The 25,380-nt window shown below is 36.7% G+C and overlaps 2 protein-coding genes across 5 annotated transcripts; one reads left to right on the top strand and one right to left on the bottom strand.

Moving 5' to 3' along the window:
• The first annotated feature begins 12,356 nt into the window (after positions 1-12,356).
• Positions 12,357-17,149, top strand: LOC112029982 (cyclin-SDS). Its single transcript, XM_024062663.2, has 7 exons — positions 12,357-13,488; positions 13,654-13,824; positions 14,959-15,125; positions 15,705-15,833; positions 15,990-16,167; positions 16,654-16,698; positions 16,897-17,149. The coding sequence occupies exons 1-7, from the start codon at positions 12,382-12,384 to the stop codon at positions 16,924-16,926; spliced, it is 1,827 nt and encodes a 608-aa protein (XP_023918431.1). The 5' UTR covers positions 12,357-12,381; the 3' UTR covers positions 16,927-17,149.
• Positions 17,150-18,999: 1,850 nt separating this feature from the next.
• On the bottom strand, positions 19,000-23,381 carry LOC112029965 (binding partner of ACD11 1). Of its 4 annotated transcripts, none has more exons than XM_024062648.2 (7): positions 23,126-23,381; positions 22,774-22,830; positions 21,971-22,073; positions 21,363-21,466; positions 21,208-21,283; positions 20,656-20,739; positions 19,000-19,745 (listed from the first exon to the last, which is right to left on the bottom strand). In XM_024062648.2, exons 2-7 carry the CDS (start codon positions 22,791-22,793, stop codon positions 19,161-19,163), a joined length of 972 nt encoding a protein of 323 aa, XP_023918416.1. In that variant the 5' UTR covers positions 22,794-22,830; positions 23,126-23,381; the 3' UTR covers positions 19,000-19,160. The 4 variants fall into 4 exon arrangements, with proteins under 4 accessions (XP_023918416.1, XP_023918414.1, XP_023918413.1 ...); XM_024062646.2 differs by having other exon boundaries at positions 21,971-22,060; positions 23,126-23,166; XM_024062645.2 differs by lacking the exon at positions 22,774-22,830 and having other exon boundaries at positions 21,971-22,060; positions 23,126-23,378.
• Positions 23,382-25,380: the final 1,999 nt, after the last annotated feature.

The raw sequence follows: 25,380 nt of genomic DNA, 5'->3' as shown, positions 1-25,380 counted from the left end.
TAGAGTAGGAATTCCCAAATGTACCAGTATAGTTAATTAACCATCATCAGTAAATAAAAAGGAAATTAGAGTTGAAGATGAAAAACGAAAGTAAGTGTTGGAATTTAAAGGGGGATTCTTGAACATACCACAATTTTGAGTACTCATTGTGTCAGCTGTGGGTTTGAGATTTTGTAGATCTCGAAGGAGGGCAGCCAATTCGGATTCCTAAATTCCAATTGCAAAAAGCTAATTGTGCAAAGAATGATTGAAATTTCGGCGGGAGTAACTATAAATTGATGGAAGTAATGCCTATTTGCAAAGGTATAGGGATTACTATTAGTGGTTGCGTTTGTATTGGAGGGGAATTTGAGGCGAGAGATGAAGTTTCGGAGACCTTAGGTACCATGTAGGTAGATCAGATGGGGGACCCACTTCAGATCAGCCGGGTCATCTATTTCCCTTTTTTTTTTTTTCTTTTTATAAATAAATTTTATTACTTAGGCTATATTTTTAGGACACTTCTACAATAAATCATTAGTGGTTGATTGTTCATTTGCTTCCTTTGGTCATTTACTCTCCGATGCTAAACATTCTATGGATGCCTTTGGTTTTATTTCTTTTTCTAGTACTTGTAGGCTAGGCAACTAACTCATAATCTAGCAAAATATGTTTGCATTTATTTAGCATAGATGGAGGATGTTCCTTCATAATTTCATTATATATTTTTGGGTGATTTTGGCTAATTTTTCTTTTAATCAAGTTCTTAGGTTTATTTCTCCACCCAAAAAAATAAAAAAAAAGTGGCAAGGTATTAGTAAATAAAAAAGTAATTTCAATAATAAATTTAAATTGAAATCGATAACAATTTACTACATGATTTGTTGTAAAATATTATGTACTTTACTTTTTTATATTTGAAGGATAAGCTTTTTTTTTTTTTTAATAGTTAGAAATACTATAAGTTATAATTATTTAAGTTGTCAACTTGAATGATGCAGGGGCCTTTTTTGTGCTGTGCTTTGGGCTGGGCTGCCTCCTGCGATGATGGGCCCGGGTATTCTGAGTAGGAGAGTTGAGACCGGCCCAACTGCAACTCACTTTGGGCTGTCTTGTGCTCAAACTTAGCCTCGTCTGTCAGGAGAGTACTTATGGCAAGCAGAGCTGTTTTTTAATATGTCACGGTAGGCAGATATAATAACAAAAGAAAAACAAGATATAGTGATCTTTCCTTAATGGAAAATAACCAAGTAATCTCTTTTTTTATGATAATCACAGTAATGATAATAGCTTTACAAAAGAGGTGAAAGAGTAAATGACAATATAAATTAATCAAAGAAATAATATCAAGTTAAGTTTGGGTCCGTAATGGGAAAGACCAAAGAGGAAGAACGCTTCCTCTCAATGAAATTAATCTCCTAGGAAAATATCCTGCCGTGGGGATTAATGACTTTAAGGGAATCAGACCTAAATGATTAGTGCCCAAAGAAATCACTATTGTTTAATTGTCTTTAAGAGAGTGGGATTTCGAGGGAGAGACAAGATAACCGACCTACTGGTGCATGCCCGTTATACTTTTTCTTTTTGTTTTCTGTTTTCTCTCTTATCTTTTCTTCTTTCTTTTCTTTTTCTTTTGTTTTCTTTTTACTTCCTGATACCTTTGTTTTTCGATCCTTTTTACAGGGCACAGTAAGGGTCCTTTTATAGGGCCCACTGTGATCGGATTTTACCACTTTACCCCCTTAACCGCCTTTGTCTGGTCTGGGTGTACTTGCCGACCACTCAGAGGCTCGTCTGTGTACCACTTACCCTTGCCAAACAAAGACAATTTTGTGTTGTTTGTTAGTTTGCCGTGGCATCCTTTCCTACTATGGCGTAAATGTTTTTTCTCTCTCTCTCCATGGCATGCACCCAACGGTTCCCCCCTCAATTTTGCCTCTTTTGGGCGGTCTGTCATCCCAGCAGGACGTACCTCCCAAAATGGCTTGAGCAGGAATCGCAAAATAGATCTTTTCTCCTCTCCCCACGACCAAACCACACCTTACCTCTTACCTCTTACCCATGGCCCCACCACGTCCCATATTGGCTGGGTACAGGCTAGTGGTGCCTGGGCCTTTCGCGTGCCTTCCTGTTATGTATGTTCAAAATCTGCCTGCTGCTCATGCGTTTACCGCAATCTGGAACTTTGTTTGCATAGTCTGCTACGCTTCTCTGTTCTTTTACGTGGGCCGTTTGCATAATTCACTGTTCCCTCTAAGGGCTGGACTTTACGTGGTACTGGGGTTCTTATTTCTTTCAGCCCACTTCTTAATTACCCTGACTTCCTACCACATTACTTGGCATTTCCTGCCGTGGCGATTTGCTCTTGCTGGGCCTCTTTTTAGGCCTGTCATTCCATTCTTTCTCCCAGTGGCTTAATATGGCCACTGGTGTTCTTACTTATAGGCTTTAGTGTCCCTTTCGTTTTCCCTTGGTCCTGCGGCCCATTTACTTCCTTTGGACTTCCTCGGCCCACTCACTAACTCTGCATTCCCATGGGCTTTTACTAACTTGATTGGGCTTCCCCGACCTGATTTCCCTATTTTCATCCTTGGGATTCATGGGCTTGCCATCAACCCCCTACTTTCTTTGTTTACATTGTCTTGGACCTACCGCGGCCTATTCTCACTTTTCCATACCATATACTACTCATGGGTGTCATTTCTCTCTTTCCGGGCCCTTTGGGCCCATTTGTTTCCTCAAGACCCATTTGTTCATGTTATGGGCTTGTGATCCATTATTCCTGCCGCTTGGCCTTAATGGTTTTATTCTATGCTTGCCACTTCTATTTGCTGCCTGCGTTGCTGATTTGGGCCTGTTTTACAAAAATGACCCTCAACAAATGAAAAGTTTGAAGATATATTCTCTCTATATGTGCGAAGCCTGTTACATTATCCATAAGCTTATCTTTGTACTTCTTCTTAATGCAGTGAATAGGAAAATTGCCTGTGAATACAGCAACAGTCTTGCAAATTCTGTAAGATGATTAATATCTATATATTGCTTGATAACCCTTTGAATTTGCAAAACTATTCATATTTTTCAATTTATTAGCTATTTAACTCATAACTCAACAAAAAGAAGAAAAAAAAAAGTACAACAATTAGAAACATGGTATTCTATGAGAAGTAATCCTTAATGGATGTTATTAGTCACTCTAGTGCCTTGTGGAAGAAAAGTTGTCATTGTGTTGAGCATCCATGGACTTTTTTCCATGATAAAAATTAGAAAATAACCAAAAAAAAAAAGAGTTATTAGAATGAAGTTAGGGCCTGATCAGTGAGATGCCTCTTACTAACATTGTATTGTAATGTCTAATCTGTGCAATTCTCACCATTTACTAAATATGGGTATTTTAGAGGTTTGTTAGTTGTAGGGGCCTTTTTTATGTTGTGGGTTGGACTGGGCTGTCTCCTACAGTGATGGGCCCGAGTATTCTGAGTAGGAGAGTTGAGACCGGCCCACCTGTAACTCACCTTGGGCCGACTTGTGCGCAAACTAGGCCTCGTCTGCCAGGAGTGCACTTATGGTAGGCAGAGCTGTTTCAAATAGGTTACAACAAGTAGATATAATAACAACAGAGAAAATAGAATTCAGTGACCTCTTCTTAATAGAAAAATGACCAAGTAATCTCTATTTTATGACAATCACAGTAATGGCAATGGTTTTTACAAGAGGAATAAAAGATTAAGCGATAATATGAGTTACTCAAAAAATAAATGTCAAGTCAAGTTTTGGTCCGTGAGGACAAAGACCAAGGAGGAAGAACGCCTCCTCTCAATGAAACTAATCTCCCAGGAAAAAGATCCTGTCGTGGGGATTAATGACTTTGAGGGAACCGGACCTAAATGGTTAGTGCCCAAAGGAATCTCTTTTGTTTTCTTATCTCAGAGAAGGTAGGATTTTGAGGGGGAGAGAAGGAAATCAACCTACTGGTGCATGCCCATTGTATTATCTCTCTTTGTTTTCTTATATTTTTCTTTCCTTTGTTTTTCCTATTATTTTCTTTTTGTTTCGTAATACCCCTGTTTTTCGATCCCCTCTACAGGGCGCAGCGAGAGTCCTTTTATAAGGCCTACCGTGACTGGATTTTACCACCTTACCCCTTAACCGCCTTTATTTGGTCTGGGCGTACTTGCCAACCACCAAGGAGTTCGTCTGTACACTTACCCTCACCAGACGGAGGCAGGTTTGTTTTGTTTTGTTAGTCTGCCATGGCATTCTTTCCTACCACGGTGTAAATGTTTTTCTCTCTCCTTCCCTCATGGCATGCACCTAACGGTCCCTCTCTCAACCTTGCCTCTTTTGGATGGTCTGTCATCCCAATAGGACGTACCTCTCAAAAGGCTTGGGCAAGAGCCGCGAAGTAGGTCTTTTTCCCTCTCCCACCACCAAACCACACCCCCCTTACCTCTTACCTCTGACCCATGACCCTACCACGTCCCATATTGGCTGGGTACAGGCTGGTGGTGCCTGAGCCTTGCATATGCTTTCCTGTTATGTATGTTCAAAATCTGCCTGCTGCTCATGCATTTGCCGTGGTCTGGAGCTTTGCTTGCACAGTCTACCGCATCTCTTCTTTCTTTTATGTGGGCTATTTTAGAATTCACTGTTCCTTTATGGGCTGGGCTTCATTTTGATGCTGGGTTTTACATTTCTTTTAGCCCGTTTCTTGATTACTATCATGTCCTACCATACTATTCTATCATTCCTGCTGTAATGACTTGGTCATGCCGGTTCTTCTTTTGGACCTGCCGTTTACTCTCTTCCCCAAATGGCTTTGCATGGCCATGGGCTTTCTTACTTAGGGGCTCCTATGTCCCCTTTGTTTTGCCTTAGGCATCCTTGGCCCATTTACTCATTTTGGGCTTCCTCAACCCTTTTCCTCACTTTGTGTTCCCATGGGCTTTTACTTACTTTATTGGGCTTCCCCGGCCCAATTACTTCAAACTCATCCTTAGGGTTTGTGGGCTTGCTAACAATCCCCTACTCTCTTTACTTACATTACTTTGAGCCTGCCGTGACCCATTCTTTCTTTTTCACATCATACCTTGCCCATGGGTTTATTATTCTTTCTTTCCGAGCTTTTTGAGCCCTTTTGCTTCTTCAAGACCCATTTATTTATCTTATGCACCTGTGACCCATTATTTCTGCTGCTTGAGTTTAATGGTTTTATTCTATACTTGCCACTTCTATTTGTTGCCTGTATTGCTAGATTGGGCCTCCTTCCTTTGTTGTGTTTTACAAAAATGACCATCAACATTAGTTTTAACCATATATTATTTATGTAATTATGTTAGTGAAGACTGTAGTTTTTGATGTCACACTTGTATATCTCTTTCTCTCTCTTCAAACTTTTGTGCTCAATATAGGTAAGGTTCATCCGCTATCAATGAATATTATGTGCGATATCTGAAACTTATAGCTTGTTTGGATGGATGGCGAGTAGAGGGGAGTAGAGTAGAGAAAGAGAGAGTAAGTTAAATTACCTTATTTGGATATTTTTTAAGGGAGGGGGGGGAGGTTTTAGGAGGGGTTTGAAGGGGTTCTAACTACTTCTAACTCCTTATTTTTAATTCCCTCAAATTTGAGAGATTTGGAGTGAGAGTAGAGTATAGAAATACTTGACCAAACGAATTATCAAGTCTACCCTTACCATATTAACAAAATTACAAGCTATGAAAATGCTAATTATTCTCCTCCCCCTTACTTAATTTTAAAAACATCCAAACAAGGTAGAGGATAACTATTCCCCTCTACTCTTCTTTCCACTACTCTCCTCCCCTCTACTCCCCTCTACTCTCCCCTCTCTCCAAATTTCCAAACATAGCATTAAAGTTGGTTCTTGTAACCTCTGGCGCAACTCTCTTACTTGGGACAAAAGTACATTTTTTTTTTTTAAAGATAAAGGAGATTTTATTTTTGATGTTTAATTGGCGGTGGAAAAGTATAAAGATGGAAAACTCTTTTGTTTGGTAAAGAATAAAAATGAGATGATGAAAAGAGAAATTAGATATTAAAAAAATGAACAAACCAAAAAAAAAAAAAAAAAAAATGAAAAAAAAAACCAAAACAGAAGATAACCCAAAAAAAAAAAAAAAAAAAGCCAAAGAAAAAATGACAACCATGTGAATGTTGCATAGGGTCATTTTGGTCTGCCCTTGCGAGAACTTTTTGTTCCCAATTTTCTTTCCAGATTTCTCCTGTTTTGGGAAGAAAACATTTTAATGAGTATAGGAAAAAAACACTTTGACTCTACTAGTTTTCTCTCTTAAAATCATAATCAAACACCCACACAAATCATTCTCTCCCCCTCATCTCTTAAAAGGAAACGGTATATTAAAAGATTCATTTAACGAATATTCTAAAAGCATATAATAATAGCTTTAACTGACATGCAATAAAAAATACATAATAGGTCCCACTATGCTTAGGAGAACATAAAAGATAAGAGGTTAGAAATGACTTTTATGATGAATTTATTTTTAGAGCATTCATATCAATCCATCTAAATTTTTTATTTTATTTTAGTATAAAAACTTATTTTATATATTTTACACTGACACTTTTCAAAACTACCTACATTTATCTCTTTTACACTACATTTCATTAAAAAAAAAAATATTTTTAATTATTATCTTAAATCATATCTCTCTCTTCCTTACCAAAGACTACGACCCCATCACTGCAAACACACTGCCCCCTTCAACTGGAATTTTCAGCAAGTTGAAACCATATAGGAAGAAAAAACCCAGTCAAAGTAACACCATAACAAAACATCATAATCCAAAGTTTTCTGAAAAATTAAAATTAAATTCCTTAGATAATAAACAGAAACTAGAATCTTCTTCTTAGCAAACTCAGAAACTTCTCAAATATCAAATACCCATACCCAAAACAAATACCCACTGCCATAGAAATTTTCTTTCAAATCAACTTTCTTCCACTCCAATCTCTCAACAAAATCTCCAAAACCTAGGTCTCAAATATCAAAACCCAACAAAATTTTCAGCTTCTGCTTTTCTAGCTTCTCAAATATCAACGCCCAACTTCTGCTTTTCTAATAAACCTAAAACCCAACAAATTTCCAACAAATCTTACCCAAAACTTACGATTTGAGACCACACCATGAGAAAGAGATAAATCAACGAGAGAGAGACCAATATCACGAGAAGAAAAAACCACTGCCGTAATGGTGGTGGCAAGTGACAGCAGGAAAGACCTTGAAGTGAGATCAGCCATGGTATGTGAGAGAGAGAGATCAATTTTTTCTGGGTTGGGAGTGTGAGAGAAAGAGATGAGAAATGATTAAAAAATGAAATACAAAGCTATAGTAACTATGTATATTTACATGGTTACTGTAGCAAATGTGTATTTTTGCATATTTAGAGCAATCACATTGATGGTGTTAAATTGCTAAAAAGTTGCTACCTACTTTTAATATTTTTTTTCTCATCTCTCTCTCTCTCTCAGAAATCTCACGTTGTGGGTTGTTGTGACCAAGGGATATAAACTCAAGAGACTACTTGTTGCCTTTAGCGTGGCATAAGGGTAAATAGAAGAGCTCTCCCCTAGATGTATTGCTAATAGAACTCAAGAGACTACTATGACCAACGAATGCATTGCCAATTAAAATCCTACTGAATGTCAAAGGAAAAGTCTTTCGTCCTTGGATTTTATTAGCAATACATTTATCCTACGTTGTTGGTTTTTAGGTTGTGCAAATGGGTCATAGGTCACAAAAATTTGGTTGATTTTTGGGTGTTGATTTGTGGGTCTTTGTGGTGGTGGATCGTTAATCGCATTGTGGGTGTGGTAGGTCGGTGGGTCATGCTATGGGTTATGGGTGTAGTGGATCTTTGATTTGGTTTTGGTGTGGCTAGCTTGTGGTCATGCTAGTGGTGGTGGTGGTGGTGGTAGTGGATAAGGAAAATATGTTTGAAGCCAAAAGATGTACTTTGTTTGAGACATCAAGGCTAAGGTGTCCTTTGATGTTTTATCATCAGTGTAGGGGCCTTGGGCCTCGGAGCCCATTATTTGGGTATATAATGGACCTAAGGCCCAAGCCAAGGACTAAAGACTTCCGAGAAGGGGGCAAACGCTGTCAAAAGGGCCCATGTTGGTAAACGGAGAAGTCAGTTTAGATTATGACGGCCTAAGGGGTTGCACCGAGAATAAGAGCCACCTCGGCTGACCAAGGCCGATGTCCGTAGAGATGGTCTGCCATCCAAAAGAACATCACAGAAACATTTAGTTGATACGGATAAGCACTATAGGAGATCAGGACAGGGAAGGGTTCTAAAATATCTAAGGAGAAAGCTGCTACCTCCGCATTGAATGCACTGCAACTAACTCCCTTGCCGCATTAATGTGAAAGTGATACATGATCAGTAGATTTCAGCCTTATAGCTACTACATAAAGACTTAGAGGAGGTGCTGATGAGACAAGTATCAACACCAACCATCTGGCATGCACGTGGAAGAGAAGGATGAAAGGAAAGGGAGTATAAAAATAGGGGGAAGCAACGAGACTATAAGATCAAAAACGAAGAAAAGAAACATTGTAGCACTTTAGAACCAAAATTGTAACCACGTTTAAGATCATTATACAAGAACCAGTCTCCTCAGATATTGCCGAGGACGTTTATTATTCATTCTACACTTGTCTATCTTCGTTCTTTCATCATCAACATATTAATCTGTTGTTCGATTAACTAAAGCTCAGTTTTCTAACCTATTTCTCTACAAATTCATTGTTTTGGGTTTTTTGGGCCTAAGTCCATTCACATTTTTGGGCTAGGAGTTCAAATCTGGTTCTTACAATCAGGGTTAGGGACCTAAGTCATAGGCCACTACAAAATGGGGTATCCATTTGGGTTCCCTAATTAATTTCAATCATGTGGTTTATTGGCCACAAGATTTTTACCAATTTTCTCTCCTTATTGTTCGATCAACGAGAAACTAATGAAAAAAAAAAACAAAAAAAAAAAGCAAAAACAAAAACAAAAAAAAAAATAAAAAAAAAAAAACAAAAAAAGAAAGAAGAAAAAATTCGATTTAGTATATTTGATATCATTTAATTTGATTTCAGAAAAAAATAAATAAACAGGTTAAATCCAAATTTTGATTACAAATCCTACTTATATAAACAAAAAAGATGAAGATATAATTAATTAATTACACATCCTCTTTTTCTCATAGCCAAACAAATAACATTTCACCCTTCTCCCTCACTCATACAAGGTCACACTCAAAATGCATCATCAAAAGCACCAAAACTCCAAGTAGTAGCCACCTGCTTAAGTTACACAAATTGCTGCCACAATCAACAACCTTATCACCATTATCAACCTGAAGTTGCCAATTTACATAAACCCCATGCTAACATAACAAAACCCAACACACAAATAAACTCATCAGGCAATACACCCCTAAATTGATTTATGCCATCTTTAGCCACCATTCAAAACTCAAAACCTACCTAAACAAGACACAACTCAACGTAACTCACTACCCTAATAAAACCAACCCAACCCGACTCACTATATATATTAGTTCATTTTCCTTATTTAAGTTTTTAGTTTTATTTATTTTAGTATCTTTAGAAATAGTTTTGATAAATTTGGAATTTTGGAATAAAATTTAGGTATATAATGTGAATTCAAATAATTTATTGAAAACAAAATAGTGTTTAAATAGTTTATAAACGTCAATTTTTTATAAGACATGAAACATGTAAGCACAAGTGCATAACCCATTGACCTAACCTAACCCAGTCCATTCCAACCTATGTGGATTAGGTAAGATGATCTAGGAGACGATGTGATATTCTAAGGTTAAGATGGTCACTTCTCATTAGTAACCTTAAAACTTACCCTTACCTTCATGTATACGTTCATGTATTGGCCCATTTAGAACCTTCCCACAGGTCAGCCCACTCATGTAGAATTTGCATTTCATGTCATGCTTATGATTGGTCTTTGAATGATTTTGTGTGAACTTTGTTTGGTGTGCAAATAATGGGCTTTAAAAGGAAAAAATATATATAAAAGGCCTAGTTTGTTTTAAGGTAGAGCTTGATCATGTGATATTGAAGGGAGCTAAAGCGGGCTTCACCAATTCCTTCACCATCATCAAAAGTTTGGAATCCAAGCACAATTAGTTTTTATTTCTTAGAAGCTCAATTTCAACTAGAGAAGGACCATTGGTTCTTGCTCCCAAGTCGATCCCTGCTTGGGATTCCTCCCCCTTATTTTTAATAATTTTTCTACTTATTTGAGAGAAATATATATAGTAGGGTTTATTATAGTTGACTACCTTGAGGTTTGAGGAAATACCAAGCACATCCACAACTTGTTAAAAATGGGCAATTTAATCCTTCAACACAAACGATGTTAATGTTTGCCGTTAATAACAAAGTTTTCTCAAAAAAATTTGAAACTCAAATCTGACTCTCTCTCTCTCTCTCTCTCTCTCTCTCTCTCTCAACTTTTTTTTCTTTACTTATCCAAATCTTAAAATTTTGAACAGTCCATTTATGGACCCAAAGATTCATTCTCTAAAATTTCCTCCCTTTTTCTTCTTAAAATCAACAACACAACAATGCTTTTCTTTGGTTCTTTTTCCTTAAAATAAAATTTAACAAAAAACGTAATTACTTCGCTACTTTGCATTTGGTAGCTGAGAAAATCAAAAGAAAAACCATAGAGAAAGTCTCAGCTCCTCCATGTAGTGTTTGGTAGCCGAGAAAACCAAAAGAAAAAGCTCTTTAAAAAACAAACCCTTTTCTCCTCCACAAAGAAACTTAGGAAAACCCAATAACACCAGCCAAGATCCTAATACCAATGTCAACCAAACCCAAATCCAGTCCCATCACTACAAGATCTCCATCATTGTTCACTGAAATAGGGATACGAGAGAGAAAGCGGATCCATCATCCATCTTCAACAAGATTCAAAAAACCAAAGGCAAAGAAAATTGAGAGAGAAAATTGTTAGATGAGATTGGGAAAAAGATGAGAGAGAGAGAGAGAGTCAAATTTGGAGAAAACAAAAATTGAGAGAGAAAGAGAGAGTACGGTGAGATTAGGAAAATGAAAAGAGGAGAGAGAGAGAGGGCAGAGAGAGAGTTAGATAACTTTGTTTTTAATGGCAGATATTAACACCATTTGTGTTGAATGATTAAATTGGCTTTTTTTAACAAGTTGTGGATGTGTTTGGTATTTCCTCAAACCTCAATGTAGTTTATTGTAATTTACCCTATATAATAATCCCTGCATTATTTGGCCCTTGATATGTTTTTTCAAACCAAAACAGTCATCCATGTTATGAACATGGCCACAATGGAATCAATGATATTTGTCCCACGACCTTTTCTCTACTGGTGCATGCAACTTGTGGGTCACTTGAGATTGTCAGGTCATCTTGGATCCGCATCAATACTCAATGAGCGCATTAAATTAAATGTAGCAAGTGAAACGGCTAGCCCAACCTCTCTTCAATTGTGGATTAAGAATGTCTTCAACTTCTTTATACTTTGATCTAGAGCTCAACCTCTCAAGCTCTAGGTCTTGTCCTATCTCTTCTTGTTCTACCAGCTTCATTTCTAGTCAATCTTGATCCCTTCAACCAGTCATGACATCCTCAAAGTTTGTGTGTTTTTGAGCTCACAAAATTAACTCGAGAGGTGCTTTTGACCCGGAGAACAAAACTCGAAGGGCCACAACCTTGCCATGAAGGCAACTATTGCCACCTTTTTGTCAACCTCGTTTACTTGTAAAATCTCTATGTTAAAATATAAATATTATGCATATAATATTTTCATAACAAATCTTTTGTAGTAAGTTATTATTGGTTATAACTTAAAATCACTATTTGCCTACCATACGAAACAATAACTATACATAACAACTTATGTTAGAGTGTTTTGAATTTTTATTTATTTATTTTTATTTAAAGAACAAGTGTTGTGTATAATATCCGTCGCTCTTTTTTCATCATAACCCCTCCCTAGTCTCTAATGATTGTAGCCAAGGGAAAGACCAACGATATTTGACGTGGACGGCCTTGATGCACCATGAGCTTTGACCGGAGGCTCCAATACCGCCCGTAGACTAAAGAAGACGCAATCTGACCATGTACGGACGTGGGCAAGAAATTCATGCTGACGTGGGACCACACCATATATAAACCCTTCCTTGAGATCCTCCACACGCACGCCCCAACTTCCATAACCGTTCTCTCTCTCTCTCTCTCTCTCTCTCTCTCTCTCAAAATTCAGAGAACCAAATTCCCAAAACTGAATCCTCATAAAAAAAAAAAAAAAGCTCAATCGGAATACAAAAACTCAAAAAAACCATTCACAATGAAAGTAGCACTGAGCAGAGCGAAGCGAAAGCTCGAAACAAAACCAGCAACGCTCATCAAGAAGAAGCTCCGCTCGGAGCTACCTCGCCGGAGACGATCACAGATCTCTCCGATTCTATATTCGTCTCTGAATTTAACTCTTCCTGGTAAGAATTCTGGTTTATCTTCTTTTCCGGTGGACTCTAGCTCTTGCTCCTACTTCGGCAGCGAAGTTTCATGCGATTCGAGCAGAGTCTCCGTTGGATCGGAGAACAAGCCGAGTTCGAACTTGAGGAAGAGAAATCTCGGTGGTATTGAAGGCTCTGGAGCTGTGGTTAAGGCCAATGCACCGGTTCGTAGAGTTACCAGATCGTATTACAGAAGGAAGGAAAATGAAGGTAAAGTTGGTGAAGCGGAGGTGTCTGAGTCGTCGTGTGTGGAATCGAATTCTGAAGTTGATGCTGGAGTTTTCGTGGAGAGAAGCTCCAAGTTGAAGGGCAGAAGTGGAAAACTAAATGAAATTAAGGAAGAGATTGAAGCAAAAGAAGGCTCCGAAGTGGTTTCGAAATCGGAGATTTCTTGTATTGAGCAAATTTCCGATGGAATTTTGAATTTCAGTGACGGAAATGTAAAAGCAGATTCCAGGTTCAATGAAAACGAGGCCGTTTCGGTTGCTTCTGCTGCTAAATTAGCTGAGGAAGCAACTGAACAAGTCGAGAACAGAGCATCAGAATTTGAATTTTCTGAGATTTCAGGAAATTTCTTCGACGCGAATATTACGGTTCCGAACTCTGAGTCCACGATTGATCAAAAGCAAAAGAGCTTCGAATTCGACTCCGATCTCGCTTGTACGGAGCAATTCTCATACGAAGACGTCTCCGAATACTCGTCTAGCTTCCAATCGGAAATTTTCCTGGAAAGTTCTGACCTAGAGTTCTCGGATTACACTCCATCTATTTTCTTCGAAACTGGAAGCGAATTTTCGGAGCGCTCGGAGGGAGATTCAACTCCTTCGCGTACTTTCTCTCTGCTCCTTCAGTACAGAGAGGATTTCTCGCGCTCAACTACTCCTCTTGACACCAAAATTTCTTCACGCCTCGAAAACGAAAATCATCATCAATCTACGGTAAGCTTCTCATGCAATGCAATTCGATTGGTTTCTGTTACTTTTCTTTTTTTTCGTTTGTTTTCTTGGCAACCAAACAGAGTAGTGCAGTTTGCGTGTTTTAATTAAAATCTAATTATCTTATTTAATTTAATTTTAATCATCGAATTTTGCTTTTTATTCAAGTCTGTGAGGAGGTTCGAAGATGAGGTGGACGAAGAGAGCTACGTGGCATTGAGAAACAGAGAAAGAAGGCAATTGTTTCCATACAACTACGCCGAGAAGTATTGCTCCACCACAGACTACGGCGATCTCGTTCTTCAGCTACGATCACAAATGGTCCACTGGATCGTTGAGGTGAGTGAGTGACTGAGCGAGCGAGAGAGTCCACGTAATCACGTCTTCGTTCATGTTTTCAATTAATCGCCGTAGTTGAAACAAACACGTTTTAGTTTCAGTTAGAGAAGGGGCGAAGATTCTCTGCATTGACTTCTTTTCTGCATTCATTGCTCCTTCCAGTCATTTTTGACACGTCAGCTTTTATAGAAAACTGAACTACCATGCACTTTTTCTCCTTAAATGTTCACTCAGATGTTAGAACTTGGAACTAACTAATAACTCGTTTTGCACTTCTTCCATTGGCTAGCAACTGATAAAGAAGCTGTATCCGATAGTAGTACATATTCCGAGGGTGATTTTGTCATTTGCATGCATTTTTGGTGCTATGGTTTACGTTAGCATTTCCCTATTAACTGAATGAATACAGTGTGGTAGTGGCCAATAGAATCTAGGCTGGCACAGTGTTAAGTGTCAAAGCTTGTTGGACAATTTTTCCTCACGAGTTTTCTCATACATATGGAGGGTATGATTCAGTGTGGAAAGTAACCTCAAGTGTCTATATATAAATAACAAAACCGATAGTTTCTAGTCGTTAATATTTATTGCACACAACTAATTATTACAAATATGGTACAATTTTACATTTTAACTAAAATTATGTTTTGAAAATACAATTTCGAATGAAGTGACACACACACTCCATACACACCAGTATGTAATAATCAGCGCTCATTTTAATTCCTCTTTTAAAAGAGTAATTAACTTCACCAACGAGCACTAATTGTTTAGTATATATGAATATGATTCAAAAAATCTTATAACTACAAAAATATTGAGCATGTACACACTTGTCTAGTGGCTGAATTTCGAAATTACAAATTGGGAGCACTTGTGGATCCCCATTCCCATCAAAGCTCATTCAAGTATTGGTTACTTAACCGATGTGTTATAATGGTTGCAAAGTCTTCCACCAATTGGTCGCTCTTCTACACTCCTTATTCTAGAAAAAAAGAAAAAGAAAAAAAAGAAAGAAAGAAGTGCACCCATTGTCTTTTTTACTTCTTATTTAAAAGATTTTGATGCTTATTATATTATTGTTAGTTTTGTTACTTGCCAGTTTGATAATTTGTGCAATTTGGTATGAATGGGCAGCAAAGTACTGAAAAGGAGCTTCACCAGGAGACGATGTTCCTAGGAGTTACCCTCCTTGACCGATTCCTAAGCAAAGGTTTCTTCAGAGACAAAAGACACCTTCAAATTGTTGGAATAGCCTGTCTTACATTAGCCACTAGGATTGAAGAGAAACAGCCCCACAACAGGTAAATCACACTTCTCTCATCTTTCCTAATCGTACTTGCAAAGTTCCCCAGAAGCATATATAGAAAGAACTCTTAATAGTCCACTTACACTGGTTTGTGCCATAGTAACAGGTTCACTATTAAATGGAAATGATATTTTACTACAATGAGTATTATTGCCATGTGACAGTATCAGGGAACTTTAGCCATCTTCTGGAAAAACATAGGCACAATATCTTAACGTGTCATTTCATATGTCAAAGAGTATAGAATGCAGTTTCATTTCTCTTAGATGGTTCCTATTTAAGAGACTTCTAGTAAAAATGAATGAAAAAAAGAAGAGTTACTGCTAAATTTATGAGAGCTCTAGCTCGTGTTCTTGTCTTAAATAGCATGAATACCCGCCTTTTCCAAATTCTCTGTCCAATTCTTTGTTCAATTGCAATAAGTCTATTCCAACCATGTTCTCAATCACACAATGGTATGATCATGACAACTGTCACTTAATTGCTTCGGAAGCTAAGATGATTAGTACAATCATCAGTTTTCCCAGAAGGATGAGAATTTTGATGACTGTAAATTTTCTGATGGGATTTGTAGCGTTCAGGAAAAGTATTTCTTCACGGGAAGCAATGTGTACAGCAGATTCGAAGTCGTGGCCATGGAATGGCTGATTCAAGAGATCCTCAACTTCCAGTGTTTCTTGCCCACCATTCACAACTTCTTGTGGTACATCCTTTTACCCCTCATTGTATTCTTAGTAGTCTTGAGTTTCGCATTGAGCAATTCATCTCTCTGTCCAACTACTATTTTAGCCAGAAAGTTTTAACTGCAGCTTGCATTGTCTCCACTACCTATTAATGCCTAGTTTGAAACACATCATAGGTTCTACCTGAAAGCTGCTAAAGCTGATGCAGAGTTAGAGAAGAGGGCCAAGTACCTAGCAGTACTAGTTCTTTCAGTCCAAGAGCAACTATGCTACTGGCCCTCAACAATTGCAGCAGCTCTTGTCATATTGGCTTGTCTAGATAGCAGACAATATGCATTCCAAAGAGTACTTGAGGTATACATATATGCTTAGAACATAGCAATACTAGCTTTATTGAATTTTCTGGTCTGCGGCTTCTAACTGCTGCATCATAAAATTGAGCTGGTTTGGGCCACCGCTGATAGCCTCAGGCAGTGCTTACAGATGCCAATGAACAGTAGTAGTGGGCCACACAACTCCCCCTCCCTAATATGCTACCACTTTGCTTAAAAAAGCTATTGGCCATTGCTTTATAAACTATAATCTCGATTTTGTATATAAAACTTTGTAAAATTTCCAGTCTTGCTTTATAAAATTTGTTTAATCTAGTCAAAATTTCATAATCTATAAGTTCTATTATTGCCCATGTCCCCTTTCTCAGGCTCCACCTCTTTCTTTTCCACTCAATTCCCATTTTAGTTCCTGGAAATACTAGAAAATCCCCTTTAGTTTGCCCATTGTTATCTTATAAAATGCATCAAAATCTTCAGTTTTTCATTTAGTTAACATTTGATTTTGCAGACTCACATCAGGACAAAAGATCACGATTTACATGAATGCATAGAGGTATGGAAGTAAAATGAAATCCTCTCTTCTGTTCTACTTTTCTTCAGTGCGATTTCTCAGATTCAAAGTTGCAACAAGTGAAATAGTCCAATCCACTAAGGCATTGCTACACATGAGAACTTAAAAAAAAAATTGTAATATCTTCATTTAATTAGAATTTAGCTACAATGTTTCCTGATATTGTGTTTATTGCAACAGAACCTCGAGTGGTTGTTAAGGTACATATGATGGCATGCTAGCAGGGAAGGGACAATAAACATTGTTTGTTGAAATTTTCTTCACCCATCCCAAAGGCATGGGTGAAAATGTAGCTCAAAAGGTGATCTTTTTTCTAATACCTGATTAATAAGACAAAAACCTGATTCTTTTTTCAATGTAAACACATACTGGCTGCTTGTTTTACACTTCCCATAAAAGTAAAAATTCTAGCTGTACGTTCTTTCAGTAAGCCCTAAACGTTCAAACTCGTTCATCTGTTCCTATGCAAGCAATGACAGGCAGAGGATTACTTCCCATAAAAGAAAAAAAAAAGGCTTTGTTTCTTATGTTCTCATTCTGCGTTACAAAAGATCTTTGGTCTTTTCACAGGCAGTGTTCAGTGGTTGCTGTGCTTAATGTGGGAGCAGCAATGCTGTAAAGTGTCTGTCAGAACGACAAGGACGAGAATGACGTAGTTCAAAATATTAAGGACTAAAGTGAAACACTAAATTTGTTGAGGATCAGCATGAATCCACCCCAAAAATTCAGGACCAAAAGTATATTTAAGCCTATTTTGGTCATCTAAATCATTTACTGTTAACTTTTAAATGCGGTGTTTCAGTGGAAACAAAGCTATCCACACCACCTAGTTTTCTGATGGAGGGGCATGCTATCATAGTTCATAGTTTTAGTGAATTAATATTCCTGCCAAGGCTGTGCTTGGAAGCAACTTCCTGTTCCATTCCTTGAGGGCAGAAGCTTATGGTGTTTGCAAGTCTAAATCTTCATACAGAATCCCCCCACTCACTCTCTCTCAAATCCTGGTAGTGAGGATTAGTTTTTGGGCTAGAGCATTTTGTTCAGTGGCATTCAAAGCTACCATGGAGATTGGTTGATATCCTATCAAGTGATAAAACTAGTTTTGGGATTCGGAAGTTGCCTAATTAGATGCCAATTAACCCGAGTGTTGTGCAGCTTAATTTAATGCAACCCCATAATTGCGTATCATCAAGCTACTTGAAACTAGCTTCCTTACCAGAATGTATTAGCTTTTAAAAGTGTCCCTGACACCACTATTTCGCACTCATTGTTGAGTCCAAAAAATGATAGACCAATACAAGCTTCTTCTTCCTTTTTTTTTTTTCGGAACAAACACAATGCCAAACTTTCCACTTGATTGCTTTTAGATGTTGGATTATGATGCCCCACCAACCGTTTCATCATACCTCTTCTATCATTCTTTCGGCTAAGTGATAGAACCCTAATCTTTACACACTACCCTCATGGGCTTTTTCAGCCTTTAACTTGCACCATATTGAGATGCCCTCTGTAGCCACCCAATTTGACCATTACCATTCTTAGCAGAATAGCAGTCGATGCATCAGATTTCATTTCAAATGATTTACAGTGTAAGTCACCAACATCCCCCCTCTTGTTACAATCCATATGTGTACAAACTTATTCAAATCATCATGTATTGAGCTGGCAGTAGTAAATCAAGCGAAAGATAGAAGATAGAAATACACAACCACAAAATTTGTTCAATGATTCATGAAACAAGACCCAAGAAGACATTTAATTAGCAAATGAGATTAACTTCTTGGTAGACTAATGGTCCGTTTGGATTGAGGGAGAGGGAGGGGTGTAGAGTAGAGTTAGCTGGAAATTAGCCTAGTTTTCAGACAACTATACTCTACTCTCCCTCCCTCCCCCCTCTAACCAAACAGGCCATAAGAGAATTTGGAAGGAAAAAAAACCTAGAAGCAATATATACCATAAAGGAATCGTTTACTTAAGTAAAATCGACATTCTAGTTGGAAAAATTATAAATAAATTCATTACCAGGAACAACACACGATTCTATAGCTAAATGGAGGACAGTAGCATTTCAATATTTCAGCTGACAAAGGAGGTTACTTCATATAAAACAAAAGAACAAAAATTTCTATTTCAAAATGAAATTTATGATGAAAGTAGTCTAAGACTGCTATCCACTTGACTTAAGAGCAACTCCTTTCAAAGCCAGTTGTACATTTCTTACCTATATATATATATATATATATTTTGAGTAAATTTCTTACCTATATTTGAGTTCAATGGAGATTTAAGGAGCAAGCCACAAAATTTAAATTCACTAGAGCAATTAACATGACCCACCATTGTACAACAGGCAATCTATGTCACTGAATCTTTGTACTGAAGCATATCACACAGCAAATTGAAAAGTAATCCAACTGTATTGGAGAAAGGAAAATCCAAAGCAGTTATATCATTCCAAGCTTACTATCATAAGCTGAATTGAGTGGAACCATTGGAGGCTCTGCTGTGGAAGACCCGTCAAGATGCATCTGTGCAAAATCATTGATGATCCCTGTCCTTTGCCTATAAATTATCTCCTTTTTTTCCTCCTCAGCCTTTTCAACCTTCTCCTTGGTCATCATACTTACATCCTCAGCTGCCTTTGCAACTGCACCAAATGCACTTGAAATCCATGAAGCTCCAGTTAATACATAATGATTGTTTACAATAGCAGATCCTGCACCGCTTGCCTTCTGTTCAGCAGCAGCAAAAGCAGATTTTGTCTTCTCAGACACATGGAACCACTCATCCATCTCTCTCACCTTTTCATTGACTATTGTGGTTCCAATGCTTAGCTTCTCACTCAGGCCAATTTTACGGTCAATGGAAGCAACTGTGGCAGAGGCATTTGATGTCAAGTGATGTCGTTCATCAAGGGCTTTAGTCTTGTTAATTGCGTCCTTTCCCAAGACAAAACTCTTAGCAAGCATGGTGCTCACCACATCTTCAGCCTTCTTAACAGCAGAGCCAGTAGCAGCTGGCATTTTCTCCTTTCAAGAAGAATATATAGAAAGTTCAGAAAGAAGGAATTGCCTTTGGAAAACTTTTTTTTTTTTTTTTTTTTTTTTGGGGGGGGGGAGAGAGAGAGAGAGAGAGACGAAGTTACTTCATATAAATCCACACATATGCAGCATTAATTTTAAATTTCACCCAAAGAAGGAAAGAAAGAGAGAAATATCTCATCTGAAGTGTTCCAGACAGAGAAACACAGCAGTCAAGCAAAGCAAACCAGATTCAGTGTAACTTCACATAGTCATTCTCTTTTGAAGATGGTTAGAACTTAGAACACCACTAGGCCGCAAATGTGGTGGTTCAATATACACTCTGTCAAGTTCATAATTTTCGTTTATTGTCTAAATTAATATTTATTGCAATGCAATAAATATATACTGATAGAAAAACCATTTCATATTTTAGAGATTAGACACGTGTGAATAGCCTCTACCCACACTAAAACATCTAAAAGCAAGAGCCTATACCATATGCATTTAGTTGCTGAAATTTAAAAAATAGATGTGTGTGTGCATGTGTATCATAAATCATATATACTACTTGAAAATATAGAAGTTCAGCTCATTGCTAATTTTTGCCCTTTAAATATCTGACATCTAGAATATAACTTCAAGTATTACTATATATGGCAATCTCCATATGTGACCAAATGATGCACATTATTTTATTTCTTTTGGAACTGTAAAGTCTCCAATATTTCATAAGATCTGAAGAAAAATAAATAAAGAATATGAGCCTGAACACCAGAAAAATGGACAAAAATTATTCTCCTACTTGCTATTAGCCATATTCCACTAAATTTACACGTCAAGTGTAGCACTGGAGTGGATAATCATCCTTAATGACGTAAATATAAAGATATAATTCTAAACAAGCTATATGATTTACCGAGCTTGGTGGGATTGCTTCAGGGGGCAGCTGGTAATTCTCAACAGGTGTAATGGAGACAGAAAGATCAGCTATTGTAGCTCCCTGGGTTGACATGTAAGAAAAATTAGAATAGGTACATATATTTTTTTAAAGTAAAATATTCAAATGGTATAAATCAAACATAAGAGTGTTAGGAAGGCATGCACGAATGATGCATCCAAGCTTGCCTTGAGTTGTGGTCAATGCCATCAAGTGACACCTTGAGGCCCACTCCTTTAGTGCTTCTACTGCATTAGGCCTGGTCAATGCCTTTAGCTGACTTACTAATGCAGTATTCTGAATGAGTTCTACACAGAGGACTAACACTTAAATTACCCGATGTTGTAAATTTTCAGAGTTTTACTATTTATGATTTTATTTCGTTTCAAATTTTTTGATTTTTAACGATAAGGGATTTTTAGGGCTCATGTATTATCTCAACACCTTCCCCAACCTCACATAATTGACTTAAGAAACTTTCTGCACAAGTATAAGAACTAATAGTTCAAACACCATTATGGACGGACATACTGATAGGAGTGCTGCTGTATCTGCTCCCTGTGAATCCTTGAAGGTAACATAGGCAAGCCAGGTCTTATCAGTTTCCCTGCCAAGAGTATAACCAAACTTTTTTCAGAATGACTTTTCTGACAACCCTAATGTACATATAATTCAAACATATTGACCTTTGCATTTCGACATAGTGAATATCACCAGAAAATGAAAAGAATTCTCTGATATCCCTCTCGGAAGCAGCTAGAGAAATGTTGCTAACCTTAACTGTTCTTATCTGTAAGGTGTAAAAGAAGAAATAAATCTGGTTACTTTTTCACCAAGGGACTGATGCATCAAAACAAAACTTTATGGTCATTTACATTGAATTAAGTTGAATGCTTGAATGCCAGACAAATTTTACAATTGGGTTTAAGACAAAAAAAAATCTTAGTGTAAGTCCAAGTTCTTGACTGATAACCTGAGAAGTTGTTATTGAAACTAACAAATAGGTAGATAAGTGATTGAATTGAAACCTGACTTTCACTTTAAAAAATTACTAAGTCTCATTCACAACCTCAAAAAGACCTCATATTATTATGAAGCCATAGTTCTTATAATTATTCGTGGGGCTACTGCTAGTACCAATAATATTCTTGCTGTTGCGGAAAAGTTCCAAAAGAAAATACATGCATTCAAAAATCCAAATATAAAAGCAGGATTTTCACAACTAATATCCAGATCATGAATAAAATTATACTATTAATAGCAGTAGCTAGTGTTATGCCTAATTTATTTTTACCATCTCGTCTGAAACATTGATTATCCAGTTTGGTGTCGTGGATGATTGGGGACTTGTTTCAATCCCCTGATCAGTATGGTCCTTTGGGACCTGCACAAAAAATCTACATAAGGCACTTTTCATGGTTAGAGGTAAAACGGAAAGCTTTATAAGGAACAATAAGCAAGAAGCATAATACAAATTAAGTCATACAAGGACAGAGTAGAAATCAGTTATTTGAGAATAGCATGGCAATGAAGTAAGGGTTAAAGAAAAGGAACATATGCAAGACAGGATAGACTACATAGGATAAGAGAAGTTGGCAAAAAAGTATACTGAATAATTGAAAATTCATAAGGGAGTGATATGATGAAGCCATGCTATATCATTGGATGCTAAAATGCATCACTGGGACAATAACGAGTACTGTAACAATTCAATTTAATCCAATTTGTGGAGCCTAAAGCTCATGTTCAAAATTCACAACAACTTAGTGAAGAAATTAGTTTACATGAGATGATAACTAGTAATTATTCAGTACTCTGAAAGCAATACTCCCTACTCGCACGCACATAACAATATATCTGCAAATTATATTTACAATTCGACCTCGTTATTCATGTGAGAGGAGGTAGCATTGCCCCAGTAATATATACTAAAGAATTTTCCACAATAAAACACAAGCAATATCTCTTAGCCACAAAGCTAAAGAGCAATACAAAAGAAACATACATTCTAATTTCATTTCTTCGCTTGAATTAAGGTCCCCATGTTTAGTTCAACTTTAACGTAGATTGAAATCAAGTACATTTGAATAGTCTAACCTATTGGTCCGATCATTCATATTCCGATTCCATGTATGCTTGCCAACTTTGCACTTGCTAAGAAAATTAAGGACAGAAAAAATTTATTAAAAAAAAAGAAAAAGAAAAAAAAAAGAACAGAGTGTCTAAAGTTACATTTGGTTTGTCTCTTATTTAAAAAATATATTTGATTTTCCTCTCCTACAATAAGCATAAGACAATAAGACATACTAAAGCATAGAAAGAAATCTTAGACATTCGCATCAAACACAAAACAAATCTATCAACCAAAATGGTAATGAGCTACAAATCATGATGGATCTAAGACCCAAATTTTACTAAAATTATATGACACGAAAAAACACAAACTCACCGACATTTCAAGATTGTGGTAACAGTAGCAAAAAAAGGGACCTCCGGTGGGAGAGAGGAGAATGTAGAAGAAGTGATCTGATAAGTTTCAATGTTACGGAATCCTAGTAGAAGAAAGCATTTGATTTGAGTTTTTGTTTTTGTTTCTTTTTTCTTTTCTTTTTTTGATCACTTTTGTTTCTATTATTATTATTATATTTTATGAGTTCGCGCGCTCATCACGAGAGATTTTCGGTGTGGGTTGTTCTTGCTTGGATGGTATGGCTTGTTCCACCAACAAGAGGGCCTACTACTACTTGTTAATGACTCGCACGTCCTTGCCTTTTTAATATTACCTTATTAAACCTGTAGTATTTTTAGCATCTTTTTGTGATGATCATTACACTATATATATATATTACATGTTTTTCATCCTAAATTATATATAATTTTACATTTTACTCCATGAACTATTGAAAGATAGGATTGACCCCTTAAAAGTTATAACGTTGTAATACCTAATTCTCATCTATTTTGGGGTCAAGTTTATTGAAACGTAGCATTAAAAAATTAATCTACTCATCCCTCCAAAACATTTGGTTGAGGGTAAATTGGTTTTTTAATACTACATTTTGTTAAACTTAAGTGAGAAAGTGATGGGAAGGAGTAAAGTGTTGTTATACATGTTTTAGTTTGAGTGATCGATGGTGCATTCTTTTAGTTTGAGGGTCAGTGTGAAATGTGGTGTAGTTTAGGGAGAAAAAAAATGTATTTTTCTTTTTTATTTTTCCTTTAAACTTTCAAAATATTAAGAGCTATATCAAACAAAAGTGATTCATAATCCCAAGAATTTATAAACTTTATACAACTTTACCATCATGCCATCATTTGACTTTTAGTTCACGGAATCTTATCAAGATTAGAGATTAACATCTATCACTTTCTGTTTAATGTGATGGCATTACCATATTTGATCAATAATAAATTATGTTTTTTTTTTTTTGGAGAAACCAATAATTAAGTTAGAGAATTAGGGTTTCGGCTTTGTATTTTCTATATTTTTCTGGCAAATTGTAATTTTATTTTAACTATGATGTAATTGCAATGTTTCCATTAAATTACTAAAATAAGTAATATATTCCCCTTAATTACCGGTAATAAAAATTGTCGGTAATAAGTACTTTGTCCTTGCGACCCTTGCCATTAGGATTTCCACCAAATTTAACATATGGATGTCTTTTTGAAAAAAACAAACAGGGAATACAGAAACTTTAATAGTAAGGATCAGATGCTTAATTATTATATACAGTATATCAATGATTAAGAGAGAACATTGTTTGGTTTAGAAAGTTAAGGAGCAATTATCACTGCAATATAGTTTAAGGGTAAAGTGTAATTAACCTACATTTTTAATGTTTTTTTTTCATTGTCCAAAATTTTCATATGGATTTCTTGTTTAGAAGTAAATATAATTGTTATTTGACAAGAAACTTTACCAATTAAACTAATTTGAACAAACAAAAAATCAATTAATATCTTAATCTGACAATGAAAAAAACAATCATTATGGAATAGACACTAGCTAAAATTCTATCATATTTATCAAAAAAATATAATTGTTATTTGAATGAAGAATTTATTAAAAAACAAAGTTTAGCTACAAAATTAGTTGTAATTTAAGGCTACAAACTCACTCAATTAAATAAATATTACTACTGTGGGGGCCTTTTTTGCTATGTTGGGCCGGGTTGGTCCTTTGTGAATGTAGGCCCAAGTGTTCTGGGTTACAGGAGTCGAGACCGAGCCAACTAAAACTCAACTTGGCCGGTTTGTGCGCGAACTATGCCTCATCTGCCAGGAGGGTACTTACCACAGGCAGGGTTGTTTCAAAGCTAGCGGCAGGCAGTTATAATTGATAAAGCAAACTCACGTATTCTGGAATGACCAGATAGTTTTTCTAATAAGAAATGGTCGAACTACAGTAACATTTAGAAATATTATGACAAATAAATAATAAGGAGCAAATGGTAACGGAGGTTTAATCCACAGTTTATATAAATAAATTTAGTCTGGCCTGCAGGGGTGAGGCCAAAGAGGAAGAACGCCCCTTCTCAACGCGATTAACCTCCGAGGAAAGGAAAACGGGATTCTTGCTGTGGAAGTTAATAGGTTTGAGAGAGGCGGACCTGAATGGGCACTTCTCAAAATAACTGTAGAAGAGAGCAGTGATCCAAGAGGGAGAGAAGGGAAGGGGCCTATCGGTGCATGCCACTCTCA

This window comes from Quercus suber, unplaced genomic scaffold, assembly GCF_002906115.3.
Source record: "Quercus suber isolate HL8 unplaced genomic scaffold, Cork oak 2.0 scaffold_845, whole genome shotgun sequence".
Classification (NCBI taxonomy): Eukaryota; Viridiplantae; Streptophyta; class Magnoliopsida; order Fagales; family Fagaceae; genus Quercus; species Quercus suber.
This window is presented reverse-complemented; position numbering and strand designations above follow the sequence as displayed.

Bases quoted from the DNA above. Each gene is read 5' to 3' on its own strand.
- LOC112029965 (XM_024062648.2), bottom strand. From the start codon at position 22,793: ATGAATGATCGGACCAATAG. The intron at 21,284-21,362 runs GTCAATATGTTT...TACTCTTGGCAG, and splicing joins CACTATGTCGAAATGCAAAG to GGAAACTGATAAGACCTGGC. The intron at 20,740-21,207 runs GTATGTCCGTCC...ATGTCAACCCAG, and splicing joins ATACAGCAGCACTCCTATCA to GGAGCTACAATAGCTGATCT.
- LOC112029982 (XM_024062663.2), top strand. From the start codon at position 12,382: ATGAAAGTAGCACTGAGCAGAGCGAAGCGAAAGCTCGAAACAAAACCA. The intron at 13,489-13,653 runs GTAAGCTTCTCA...TTTTTATTCAAG, and splicing joins AAAATCATCATCAATCTACG to TCTGTGAGGAGGTTCGAAGA. The intron at 16,168-16,653 runs GTATACATATAT...TTGATTTTGCAG, and splicing joins CATTCCAAAGAGTACTTGAG to ACTCACATCAGGACAAAAGA.